The sequence below is a fragment of the Suncus etruscus genome, chromosome 13, assembly GCF_024139225.1.
Source record: "Suncus etruscus isolate mSunEtr1 chromosome 13, mSunEtr1.pri.cur, whole genome shotgun sequence".
NCBI classification, from domain to species: domain Eukaryota; kingdom Metazoa; phylum Chordata; class Mammalia; order Eulipotyphla; family Soricidae; genus Suncus; species Suncus etruscus.
Genome location: NC_064860.1, coordinates 18,130,888 through 18,144,868, shown reverse-complemented (window position 1 = coordinate 18,144,868; position 13,981 = coordinate 18,130,888). Strand labels below are relative to the sequence as shown.

The 13,981-nt window shown below is 44.6% G+C and overlaps 1 protein-coding gene across 1 annotated transcript in view; it reads right to left on the bottom strand.

Annotated features, from left to right (window-relative positions):
* Positions 1-13,981, bottom strand: part of WWTR1 (WW domain containing transcription regulator 1) — a 137,777-nt gene that overhangs the window by 13,665 nt on the left and 110,131 nt on the right. The window contains exon 4 of the mRNA XM_049785345.1: positions 8,187-8,386. Within this exon, the coding sequence (XP_049641302.1) occupies positions 8,187-8,386 (200 nt within the window). The remainder of the gene's footprint in view (positions 1-8,186; positions 8,387-13,981) is intronic.

Below are 13,981 nucleotides of genomic sequence, written 5' to 3'. Positions count from 1 at the left end.
CCTAAATGGAGCAGGGAAAGCCTCTTCAACAAGTGGTGTTGGCACAATTGGATAGCCACTTGCAAAAAATTAAACTTAGACCCCCAGCTAACATCATGTACAAAGGTAAAATCCAAATGGATTAAAGACCTCGATATCAGCCCCAAAACCATAAGATATATAGAACAGCACATAGGCAAAACACTACAGGACATTACAGGCATCTTCAAGGAGGAAACTGCACTCTCCAAGCAAGTGAAAGCAGAGATTAACAGATGGGAATATATTAAGCTGAGAAGCTTCTGCACCTCAAAGGAAATAGTGCCCAGGATACAAGAGCCACCCACTGAGTGGGAGAAACTATTCACCCAATACCCATCAGATAAGGGGCTAATCTCCAAAATATACAAGGCACTGACAGAACTTTACAAGAAAAAAACATCTAACCCCATCAAAAAATGGGGAGAAGAAATGAACAGACACTTTGACAAAGAAGAAATACGCATGGCCAAAAGACACATGAAAAAATGTTCCACATCACTAATCATCAGGGAGATGCAAATCAAAACAACGATGAGATACCACCTCACACCCCAGAGAATGGCACACATCACAAAGAATGAGAATAAACAGTGTTGGCGGGGATGTGGAGAGAAAGGAACTCTTATCCACTGCTGGTGGGAATGCTGTCTAGTTCAACCTTTATGGAAAGCGATATGGAGATTCCTCCAAAAACTGGAAATCGAGCTCCCATACGATCCAGCTATACCACTCCTAGGAATATACCCTAGGAACACAAAAATACAATACAAAAACCCCTTCCTTACACCTATATTCATTGCAGCTCTATTTACCATAGCAAGACTCTGGAAACAACCAAGATGCCCTTCAACAGATGAATGGCTAAAGAAACTGTGGTACATATACACAATGGAATATTATGCAGCTGTCAGGAGAGATGAAGTCATGAAATTTTCCTATACATGGATGTACATGGAATCTATTATGCTGAGTGAAATAAGTCAGAGAGAGAGAGAAAAACGCAGAATGGTCTCACTCATCTATGGGTTTTAAGAAAAATGAAAGACACCCTTGTAATAATAATTTTCAGACACAAAAGAGAAAAGAGCTGGAAGTTCCAGCTCACCTCAGGAAGCTCACCACAAAGAGTGATGAGTTTAGTTAGAGAAATAACTACATTTTGAACTGTCCTAATATTGAGAATGTATGAGGGAAATGTAGAGCCTGTTTAGGGTACAGGCGGGGGTTGGGTGGGGAGGAGGGTGATTTGGGACTTGGGTGATGGGAATGTTGCACTGGTGATGGGTGGTGTTCCTTTTATGACTGAAACCCAAACACAATCATGTATGTAATCAAGGTGTTTAAATAAAAAAAAAATTAAAAAAAAAAAAAAAAAAAAAAAAAAGAATGGCACAGAAACAAAATGTATTGATTAGTTCGCTCATTCATTGAAGAGAACATGGGTGATCCTTCCAATTTAGCCCTCTTGCCCGATGCTGTCCCCTGTGCAGACTTGATCCCCATGTCATCTCAAATAACATTCCATGTTTTAACTGAAGGGGACATGCAGTATCCATTTTCCATTCAAATGACAAAGGAGAAAAAAATACAAGTGGGTTACAGAAACCTTGAATAATTCTGAAAGGTAAACTAGACTATATGAAGCCTTTTAGTTTTATTTTTTCAGTTGGTGAAGGGAGCCTTGGGCTCAGGGTCTCTTTCTTATGAAGCACAGTAAAAGAATAGCATGCAGGGAGGGGGGCAGTACTGAGCATACTCCTGAGACACTAGTCCTAAGTATGGGCCAGTTACCAGCCATTTCCAGCCGCCTCCTCCTTACCATTACCCAAGCACCTACAGAAAAGGTTTTTCCGCTGCGGTTTCAATCTATCCTTGGGACTACCCAATGATCTACATATGGCAGATGAGGAAACTGAGGCACAGAGAAGTCCAGTCCCTCTTCCAGGACCTGCACCCAACAGATTGGTTTTTGGGCCACATCTGGGGCCACTCCTGGCTGTGTGCTCAGAAATGATCCTGGCAGGCTCAGGAGACCACATGGGATGCAGGAAATCGAAAGCAGGTCTGTCCTAAGTCTGCTGCATGCAAGGCAAATGCCCTACCGCTGTGTTATTGTTCCAGTCCCTATTTTATTTCTTTTAATTGACCTGAGTTTGTTTTCCCAGCTAAAATAGGGAAACAGCAAGCCTTTCTTAAACTTCCTTTGAGGAGGGAGGGCTCAAGGACACATCCTCCCTATCCTGCTATCAGAGCTGGAGCTTAAGGGGCCAGACCTAGATCCCTTTGAACGCACAGGGGTGAGAAATACCCTGGGAATTCACCTCCCAGCCAACCAAGCTCTATGCTCAGATTTGAAAGGCCAGTTTCAGTTATCACAGGAGCTAGAAAGCATATTTCCAGCTCCCTTTTCCCCTTCTCCACCGCAACTTTATTTTCTCTCTTTCCAAGCAGGGTGTGGAGACACTGTTGTAAAATAAGGGCTTGGGAATCTCTTGCAGAATTTATGGTCACCCACAGAGCTACCCTGAACCAAATAATTAGAAGTGGGGTAAGCAAACACTCTCTGAGAGCCACTGAGGCAGGAGGTGGGGTATAAGTAAATTGGAGGACTGGGAATTGGAAAGGTTGCTGACCTGTAAGTGAAACCTGAAAGCTTCCAGGGCTGTTTGGTCCAGCCTACAGTTTGGGACTATAGTTTGTCCAGGAATTGATGGTCAGAAAAGGTCGAACCTATAGTCCATTGCTCTGGCAGATCCTGGTTGAGGGCGCCCAGAACTGGACCGATTTCAGAGAGAAACCAATGACAATCTCTTCTGTGGACAGTTCTACTTGTGTGGTCTACACACTCTGTGCACGGGGAAAGTGGGATTGTTTTAATTATAAAGGGTGTGGTGAACAGAAACCAAAGAAATACATTAATTAATTAAAAGGACAGACAGGGATTCAAAACTCCTAAGATGAAAATAGTTATTCGGGGACAGACATTGCTTTCTCTGCCAAAGCCCTGAGGGTCTTGCAAGGCAAAATGCTGATTTTATTTATTTACTCTCCTTATAGGGGTTGGTGGAATCCAGGTCAATTTCTTTTTAACTCTGTGCCAAGGGATTCTAAAAATTCCCGCTCACGGCGCCTGGAGCATCCCTGTGTGAAAGGACTCATCATTATCCCGGTGCAGCTGCCGATGTCTCAGGGAAGAGTTGGGGAAATGCTGACATTTTGAGGGTGACACTGAGAAGGCCCTAATTATTAGCTGTGGCCAATTGGGTGCCCTTTGAATTGGAGCTGTCTCTCAAAAGTCTGTGTTCTCCTGCATCGCTGTTGTCCCTGACAGTCACACAATGGAAAACATTATAATTTACCTCTTCCTGCTTCGGTTTCAAAAGGATTGGCGGGACACATTTTGAGAGTGGTGGTTGACTCAAACCCAAAACATGAAGCAGAGGGCAAAGAGACAATAGAATAGGGAAGGAGCTTACCTTGCACATGCCCATCTGGGTTCGATCCCAGCATCCCATATAGTACCTTGGAGTGATTTCTGATTTCACTGCCAGAAGTAAGACCTGAAGCCCTGAAAATTACTAGGTGTGGCCCCCAAAACAAAAACGAGGTTTTCCCTTTGCATAAACTGAAGGGAACCTCCGTTTTGTTTTATTTTATTTTTGTTTGTTTGGCGCCACACCTAGCAATGCTCAGGGGTTATTCCTAGCTTTGCATTCAGTAAATACTCAATGGTTGTAGTCGAGGAAACATATGGGGTACCAGGTCATATGGTCAGACGTGCGCAAGGCAAGTACCTTAACTGCTGTACTATCTCTTAAGCTCCAGAACCTCCATCTTAAAAGACACTTCTGTTTGTAACATTTTTTAAAAGGGGTCCTTTCTAATACTCTTTTTATGGGGGTGGGGATAGATGGGGGTGGTTGGGATCACACCTGGAAGGCCTGGGGTCCAGTTGCAGCTCTATGCTCAGGACTGACTACCCCCAAAGAAGTACTTAGGGGACCATATGGTACAGAGATTCAAACCAGGAATAGCTAAATGGGCCACATGCAAGGCAAGGGCCTGAACCTCTGTACCACCTCTTCAGACCAAGGAGATCCTTTGTTCAAAAAAGAGAGAAAACTTTATTTTTTGAGGGGAGGCTCTGGTAGGCCAGTGCTCAAGATGGGTTCCTGGCTCTGTGCTCAGGGATCACTCTGAAGGGACTCAGAAGAAAACATAGGGTGCTGGGGACTAAATCCAGGTCAGGCATGATCAAACATGTTCTTACCCTCCATAGCATGAACCCACTCATATACCTGAGACAACCAACTCTTTCTGGAACTTGTCAGCACATAAAACACTAGAGTAAAACTGGCAGTTCTTGAAGGGGGTGTAGATACTAGTATCCAAGTATGGCACATGGATGGACAGTCTCAGCCCACTGGCTTCCCAGGTAACCCTGAAACCAGATTATATGCAGCACTTTCATCTCATTGGATGAAGAGGGCATGAGCAAGGGGGAGCCATACTTGAAACCTCAGAACCTGCTGGACTAGGATATATTTTCTTTTATTTTTGAGGGCCCGGGACCAACAATAACCAGCTGCCCAACTGCCTAAAATGTATGCTTGTGGGATATCTTGATAGCAACTCTGCACATGAGCAAGTGAGCTGCAATACATTTTAGTCTCTCTAAAGTGCTGTTCCTCATCAGAGCTCAGCACCTCCCAGCCGGGTGAGGTACCCCCTGCGGTCCTGGGTCAGGCATGGAGTGGAGAAGGTGGCCAGCTGGCCACCATGACCTGGGAAGGCCTGTCAGGTCCAACAGCAAGAGAGGTCCAACATACCGCCAAAATTCCAGACCTCCTGCCCAACCCTCTTTTGGTCCCAGTTGCTCCTGAGATCAGGCTGAGTCTGCAATTTTGCAGGAATGTGGGACAGTGAAGGCAGGATGGGGAAAAGTGCTGATTTCTGGGACATGAGCATTCTGCCTGACACAGTCCCTGAGAAGGGGTCAGGAGGAAAAAATGGCTCCATTGAAAAGTCATTGGTCCCTTCTTGGCTACTTACCCAGTTACTCAAATTTTCCATTTCACTGGGTCATGTTGCAAGCATGCCCTTGGGGAACAAAGACTGTGTGGCCCAGGAAGCTGTAGCAGAAGAATATTCTATAGCATGTGGGCAGGAAGAGCTGTGAAGAATCTATTCCATTTCTAGCATCTCCTTGGGCTGACAAGAAGCCCTGCAAGCTAGGAACTTCCAAAGAGAAGCTACCCTACCTTACATTCACCGGCTTCATAATTAAAGGAAAGGCCAAAGAGTTTTTTTACAGGGAATAAGGTGCCAGTCTTGCATGTGACCAACCCTGGTTCAGTCCCCAGCACCACTTATGGTTTCCCCTGAGCAGTGCCAGGAGTTACCCTTGAGCACAGAGTTATAAGCAAGCCCTAGGCACTGCCAGGTATGGTCCCAAAACCAAAATAAATAAATAGATGAAATAAATAATACACCCTAAACAAAACACCCTTCTCTGATAAGCAGGTAATCTGCTTTCATGTCAAAGAACTATTCTTTCAGCTGAATCAATAGGGTTCTTTGTTAAGTGGAGTCCAGACTGACATTCCATATGGTCTCTCCAGCACCTCCAGGAGTTATTCTTTTTTTTTTTTTTTTTTTTTTGGTTTTTGGGCCACACCTGTTTGATGCTCAGGGGTTACTCCCGGCTATGAGCTCAGAAATCGTCCCTGGCTTGAGGGGGCCATATGGGATGCCGGGGGATCGAACCGTGGTCCGTCCTACGCTAGCGCTTGCAAGGCAGACACCTTACCTCTAGCGCCACCTTCCCGGCCCCCAGGAGTTATTCTTGAGTGAAGAAACAGAAGTATGCTCTGAGCACTGCTAGGTGTGATTCAAAAACAAAAACAAAAACAAAAAAAAAAAAGGAAAGGAAAGGAAAGAAAAAAGAAAAAGAAAAGAAAGCAGGGGCCAAAGAGATAGCACAGCGAGGGGCTGAAGCAGTGGCGCAGGGCATAAAGCATTTGCCTTGCACGCACTATCCTAGGACAGACCATGGTTCTATCCCCTGGTGTTCCATATGGTCCCCCAAGCCAGAAGCGACTTTCAAGCAAGCCAGAAGCAACTTCTGAGCGCAGAGCCAGAAGTGGCCCCTGATGCCGCCGGGTGTGGCCCAAAAAAATCAATCAATCAATAAATCAATAAATGAAAGAGTTTAAAAATAAATGAAAAGAAAGCAGTAAATACAATCAAAATCCTAAGCCTCACCCATTTAGGAACTATTCTCAGGGTGAAAGGCAAAATTATGGATATAGAATGAAACAGAGCTCCTCCAATTTAGAGGAGAGCCAACTGAATGACAACGCATGATGTATGCCTGTCTATGTCTAAGGAATCATTTTTATTTACCATGTGTTTGAAATCTCACTCTGTAGCCACTTCCTGACTTTCAATTGCTTTGATGGGAAATTCATGATTCATGTAGGGAAGTCATGTATGTTTATGAAAGCATCAGATGAAAGTAAAAGAAAAAATGCGCCTTCTGCCTTCTCCTCCTGGGCCGCCTGCACAGACACTGTCTGGGCAGTGAAAGACTTATTTCCTTCAACGGGGAAGTTAAGCTTTCCATGTATCTTTCTCCATGTGAGTCATAAAGCAAAGTCTGAAGAATTCGAATAAAAAATGAATAAAGCAAAGTTATGAAACCTGAAAATAATCAGTCTAGCTGAAGTAGAGGAAAGAATTCTGCTCTTGCCCATTAAGTCAAGTTATGGAAGGTGGATGAAAAACTGGGTATTCTCCTTTATGGGTCTTTTTTTTTTCCTCTTTGGCAGTGCTCAGGGCTTATTCCTTTCTGAGCTCAGGAATCACTTTGGTGGAGTGTCAGTGGTAGAATATGGGTCTGCTAGATGCAAGGCAAGCTTCCTAACCTCTGTATTCAATCTTGGGTCCATCTGGGGTTCTTTTTTATTCTTTTTATTTTTTTCTGACATGTAGCAGCAAGTATGAGTCACAGAGGATACATGGCAACATACTATGAATGAATAAATGAATGAGCAAACAAATGTAGACTATCCACAAAAGTATCTGCTCCTTATCCAGACATTTCAACAGACTTTCTCACAAACAGACCAGCTCCCTTTTGCATGCTTCGAGCACATCAAACCCCTTTTCAAGCTCTATGGTGAATCACAGATGGCAGATTCATGGTCATTTTCTTGCACAAAGCAACCCTCTGTTACCTAATCAGGAGCTAAGGGGAGAAAGGTTGGCAATCTTCTATTACTGTTATGACCAAAGAAATCTGGCAGAAGTGACTTCTGGGTTTTCAAGGTCTGGCCATAAGACCTACTTCCTGTCTCATGGAACAGTTACTCAGGGATACCCACAATGCTAGCAATAAAAATGCCCAAGCTCAAGATGGCAATTTCCTATATAGAGATGCTACATTTCATTCCAACCAAGCTTGCTCTTCCCATAGTTCTCAGTACCAAGGTGCCATGCACTTGAGGAAAGCCATCTCAGATGCTGCTTCTCAGTCCACTCACCATGAAAATACCACTAAATGACACTCATCCGTGTAGCATAGGGCAGAACAGTTCAGCCAAATTCCTGACATGGTACCAAGGAGCCAATAATACTAAAATCAGGAGACCCAATGCTAACAACCAACCTTTAAAAAAAGTGCCTATTATGACGACAGACTGGAGACAAGGAGAAAAAGGTCTGTATGCACTCTGGGAAAATTGGTGGAGAGAAGTGGACTCTAGCAGTGGAATTAGTGCTAAATGGATATCTGAAATTCAATTATGAATTGTAAATCACGTTTTTTTAAATAAGAATTTTATTTTTTATTTTATTTTATTTTATTTTATTTTTTGGTTTTTGGGCCACACCCAGCGGTGCTCAGGGGTTACTCCTGGCTGTCTGTTCAGAAATAGCTCCTGGCAGGCACAGGGGACCATATGGGACAAGGATTCGAACCAACCACCTTAGGTCTTGGATCGACTGCTTGCAAGGCAAACACTGCTGTGCTATCTCTCCGGGCCCTAATAAGAATTTTAAAGGGTAGTTTTTTTCTTGATGTCAAGGAAGCTTCCTAGCTTCCTTCCTGCAAACACAGCACCCAAAACCACAGACATTCCCCAGCACCCCCCATGAGGCCATACCTGCCTCAGAAGCTCCTCCTCCAGTATTCGGATCTTCTCTCGCTCCATCTGGATCCTCCGAAGTCGTTTCTGCTGCTGCTGCTGCTCAGGGGTCAGCGCACTGGGCATTCCCAGAAGCCCTGCAGGTGGGTTCGGAGGTGGGTGGCCTTGCGGGCTCAGGGCATTGGCTGCCATCTGCTGCTGGTGTTGATGGTTCAGCACTGCAGGAGAGAAGAGCACACGGTTGGTCCTATTCAGGCCCCACGAGGCCTAATAGGAAGGAGACCATGAAAATGTTGGGTGCTCGGGAAGGTACATTCCTGAGATTCTGGCAAAGTCCTTGCCTGTTAATCATTACTCTTCAAGAAATTATTTCCTTAATTCCACTCGCAGAGACTCAGATACTCTTAACACTTCTATCTGATCAAGTCTCAGCTTTGGTCTCCCTTTATTGTGTCTAGGGTATAGTTTGTGCTTTTCATCAGAACAATGTGGAACAAGGCAAAAGTCAGCAAAGTTACCAGAACTTCAGAAATCATTTCATAGGGGCTAGAGAGATAGCATGGAAGTAAGGCATTTGCCTTGCATGTAGAGGATGGTGGTTCGAATCCCAGCATCCCATATGGTCCCCTGAGCCTACCAGGAGCTATTTCTGAGCGCTGCCGGGTGTCACCCAAAAAACCAAACCAAAACAAAACAAAAAATAAAAAGAAATCATTTTATAGGATACCAGGTACCAGGCGTAGGTGTGTGTGTGTGTGTGTGTGTGTGTGTGTGCGCACGCGCACGCCTACCTTCTCTGATAAGCTGCATGCTTCTGACAGAATGGGGAAGATTGGCTGAGGGTTATAAGGGATTAAGGGCTGACTCAGGTTTGACCCCCAGCACCTCATTGGGTCCAAAAAGCCCACCTGGAGTAATTTCTGAGCACAAAATCATAAGTCATCTCTAAATATAATAGGGATGGCCCAATATACCCCATAACACATACAATAGGGATGATAGGACCCTCCCAATAAATGGGATGGGGGGCTAGAATAGCTAGAGAATATCTAAGTAGGCAAGTGATTTCAAGTATCATGGAAACAACAACACTGCCAGCACCACAAGAAGCCCTGAAATGGTTTACTTCAACAAACCCCCCACCCCCAGGAGCACAGACTCAACTCAGAATCAAATATCAAATAATGGTTCCATTTTTATAAAGAGAAAATGTTCACAAGAAATAAAGTGTATTAAAAAGATGACCACATGCTGGTTGGATAAAAGCACTGAAAAGGGTGTAAACTGTAATATTTTTCTCTTTATCTGCATTTAACAACATTTAAAATATTAACATATAGTACTTTGCTTTACAAAAGACTTTAAAAATCATTTTGTAATTTTATAGGTGGCATTCTCACCAAAACTAAATTTTCAAAAGGGTTTTTTTTTTTAGTTTACCATAAAAGTACTTTATTTCTGGCTGAGGAACAGCCCGTAATAAAGAAAAGCATCATTTTAAATCCATGTTTCTACATCAGAGCCAAAGGCAACTAACTTATAATTGTACAGACTTTGTTTCTGAGAATGTAACTTTTACTATAGTTAGTATCACTATTGTTCAAAAGATAAAATTATTAGTATGCTCTGTTTTGGGGGTTTTTTTTTGGGGGGGTCACACCCAGCAGCTCTCAGGGGTACTCCTGGCTCTACACTCAGAAATCGCCCCTGGTAGACTCGGGGGACCATTTGGGATGCCGGAATTCGAACCACCGTCCTTCTGCATTCAAGGCAAATGCCTTATCTCCATGCTTTCTCTCTAGCCCCTGGTATGCTCTATTTAAACCCCAAAAGCAAAGAGCTTCAGATCTTTAGTTTGCTATAGACATAATGTGGAAAATATATAGCTAAATTGTTTTGGTGGGATTACACCCAGTGGTGCTCAGGCAGGGTTTGCTTAGGACCTCAATTTTCATTCCCAATAGGAAGAAAGGAAAGGAGGCAAGAAGAAATGGGGAAAAAAGAAGGAGAGGGAGGGAGGGAGGGAGGGAGGGAGGGAGGGAGGGAGGGAGGGAGGGAGGGAGGGAGGGAGGGAGGGAGAGAAAAGGAAGAAGGAGAGAGAGAAGGAAGGAAGCAAAAAAGGAGAGTGAGAAAGAGAGAGGAACAAGCAAGCACAGAGACTTAGAAAAATCTAAGAATAGATTCAGGTCTGGAACTTATTGGCAGCACAAACTGAAACAGGACTCTACACACCAGGGAACTGTCCTGCAACAACATATAGACTCTGTCCACAATACACTCTGTTACTCAATCCACACAGCAACCAGGTTCTACTCAGCAGTTCTGCACCCTTACCTGGGGGAGGTAGACTTGGAGTAAGCCCTTCCCAAACTACACCCCTGCTAGTTTTCCAAACACCAGCTCCTCCACAGACTCTATAGGCATGGAGTGTGGAGGGGTGGTTTTGTGCACTTGATTTATATTGCACCATCCACACCAACATCTCCAATGATTAACTACAGGAAGGGCAATAGTGAGATAATGCCCTGGTTTTGAAGCTAAAAAACATATACACATTAACAAGGAAGTCCGTATAAGGACACTCATACTGCAGTACTACCCAAGAGAAGAGCAAAAACCAGCTTCATCCATGGGCAATTATGCCTATTCATTCACTATTCTCAATTAAGAGGAATTTTGTGTAACTAATGCAAAGGACAATGAGCTTTGCTGATACTTGTATGGAACAATCTCTATGAAATACACTGGATAAAAATATCCAAGGAAAACAGGGGGAATGGTTCAAAGGGCAAGGCAAGGAGTACAGACTTTGAATAAGGAGGAAGGAAGGAAGGAAGGAAGGAAGGAAGGAAGGAAGGAAGGAAGGAAGGAAGGAAGGAAGGAAGGAAGGAAGGAAGGAAGGAAGGAAGGGAAGGAAGGAAGGAAGGAAGGAAGGAAGGAAGGAAGGAAGGAAGGAAGGAAGGAAGGAAGGAAGGAAGGAAGGAAGGAAGGAGGAGGGAAGGAAGGAAGGAGGGAAGGAGGGAAGGAGGGAAGGAGGGAAGGAAGGAGGGAGGCTAGGAGTTGGTGTGATAGTCTATGGTTTACCCAGTTTTGTTCCTGAGCACAACACATGGGCCCCCAAGCTTCCTTTTCCTCACCAGTGTGGCTTGAAGTTGCATTATGTATATTTAGTACTTGGATAAAGCATAAAAATATGAAACAAAATATTCAGTCAGTAAATAGAAGGAAAGAAAGGAGGTGACCAGGTGTGTGTGTGTGTGTGTGTGTGTGTAAAAGAGAGAGAAAGAAATACGTACACAAGTCAGAGACATGGTTTCATGATATAGTCGTGAAATCTGTATGTTATGACATAATATTGCTTTTAAAAAAGTTTGACGGGGGGCCGGAGAGATAGCATGGAGGTAAGGCGTTTGCCTTTCATGCAGAAGGTCATCGGTTCGAATCCCGGCGTCCCATATGGTCCCCCGTGCCTGCCAGGAGCAATTTCTGAGCTTGGAGCCAGGAGTAACCCCTGAGCACTGCCGGGTGTGACCCAAAACCCCCCCCCCAAAAAAAAAAAGTTTGACGGCTGGAAAAATAGTACTGCAGGTAGGGTCTCTGCCTTGCACACATCCCACCTTTTAGTTCCCAGAATCCTATATGATCCCTATGCACCACCAGAAATAATTTCTGAGTACAGAACTGAAAGTAACCTTTAAGCATTGCTGGATGTGGCCCCCAGACAAAAGCAACAATAACAAATTTAGTCCGAGAAATGACCCAAGGGGTTGGAGCACAAACTTTGCATGTGGTAGGCCTGGGAGAAATCCCCAGGCCTAGCTCTGGGCCCTAGCTCTGGGTCCTAGCTCTGCCAGCAGGAACCCCAAGCATTGAGTCAGGAACAGGCCTAGAGCACCACCGAACTAAGAAAATATATTTTTGTTTGTTTGGGGGCAATACCTGGTGGCTCTCAGGGATTACTTTTGGCTCTGCACTCAGAAATCGCTCCTGGCAGGCTTGGGGGACCATATGGGATGCCAGGATTTGAACCACCATGCATCCCAGGTCGGCCATGTGCAAGGCAAACATCCTACCGCTGTGCTATCACTTTAGTCCCAAAAATATATATTCTCTAAACAAATATGAAAAGCATGACTATTTCCTCATTAAACTCAGTATTTAGTTGTAGTGAGGAAGATGGAGACCCCAATTATTTGAAAATGGCTGAGAACATTATCAGTTCGGTCAACCTTGAGGCCCACTATGGTTGACATGACCAGATTTGTGGTATGGAAGAGGCCAAAAAGCTGAGGGACACTGACAGGACAACCAGGTCATGTCCAGTGCAGGTTACCCCATTGATTTTCCACTGCTGGCCACTGCTGGCCAATGCACCAGTGAGCAATGTCCTGTGATCTGCACAATCTCATCTCAGAAGCTGTGGGACTTATATTCTTGGTGTTTACTTCTCTTTTCTTTCCTTATTTTAATTTAGGGGCCACACCTGGAGAGTCTCAGGGCACACTCCTGATTCAATGCTCCAGGTGGGATTCGGGGACCCATACAATGCCAAGGATCAAACTCAGGCAGAGGCCAGGCAAATCTTTGTAGGGGATGAGAAAGCCATTGTCCAGAGGAAGATCAGGCTGGTCTAGGTAGGTGCTCTGGTTGGGAGCACAGCTTCCTGACACAGCTGCTCTCCCGTTCAGCCCAAGGACCACTGACACTTCTCTGACACTGGGGTACATGAACCCCATTCTGTAGAGCCTGCTCTTCTGGAAGCTGCTCAGAACAATTGCTCTTGGGACATGGAATCAGACAGAAAACAAAAAATATGAGGAAAGAGAACAGCTCTGGGCAAGGAAGAAAGGCTCCTACTACCATATTCCAGAATATTCAAGGGGGAGAACAATAGCTCAGTCAAAAGTAAAACAAACCATGAACAACATCAAAAAACCCAAAGGATCCCAAATGCATCAACTTAAACCAAACTAGCCAAAGGCAGGCGGCCACCAACTGACTCCAAAAGGCAGAATACTTATGGTCATTGGCGAGTCTCCACAGAAAGGAATAACCCAAACAGAAGATTTCCCCATGGGAGCAGGAATGCAAAAGGAAAGTAAAGACAGCTTTCTGATTCTGCTTCCAAGAGCATCAGAATTTAAAGTTAAACCCACATTCATCTTTTTCACTGGTTCTGTCTCCTTCTCATCAACTCCCCATTTTTGGAGTTGTGGATATCTTCCATCATTGGTTCCTGGTTTTTTTTTTTTTTTTTTTTTTTTTTTTTTTTGTGTGTGTGTGTGTGTGTGTGTGTGTGTGTGTGTGTGTGTGTGTGCCTGGAAATCAATAGAACCATAATGTGGTTCATAAATGTGGCCAGAAACATTTCACAGCCCTTATTCACGCGCAAAGCAAAATAGTCACATCTGGATTCATGATTGAGATTCATCCAGAAGCTGGGCAACACGGGGAGGGCCAGGAAGGGGGGATAGCAGGGCTGGATACTCCCCACCTCTAACCCCTTTCAATCAATACCTGGTCCCTTCTTCTACAAAGTCCCACAAACAAGTTCAATGCCAGGTATGGCCCTATATTTGGGTCTGGGGCGACAGGATGGCCCCTTGCTGTGTAAAAGCAAAGATGGTGGAGAAAAAGAGGTTTTTTTCCTCCTTGTGGAAGCTCTAGACTAGAGAGCAGCAGCCCTAGGACAACAGGGCTTTGGCAGTTTCTCCAAGCCAGGAGGAGCTGCAGACACGAAGGGAGGCTGGGCCGAGAGGCCGCCAGGCGGGCGCGCCTCCTGGAATGTTTGACAAACGTCTCCTTGGCCTGCA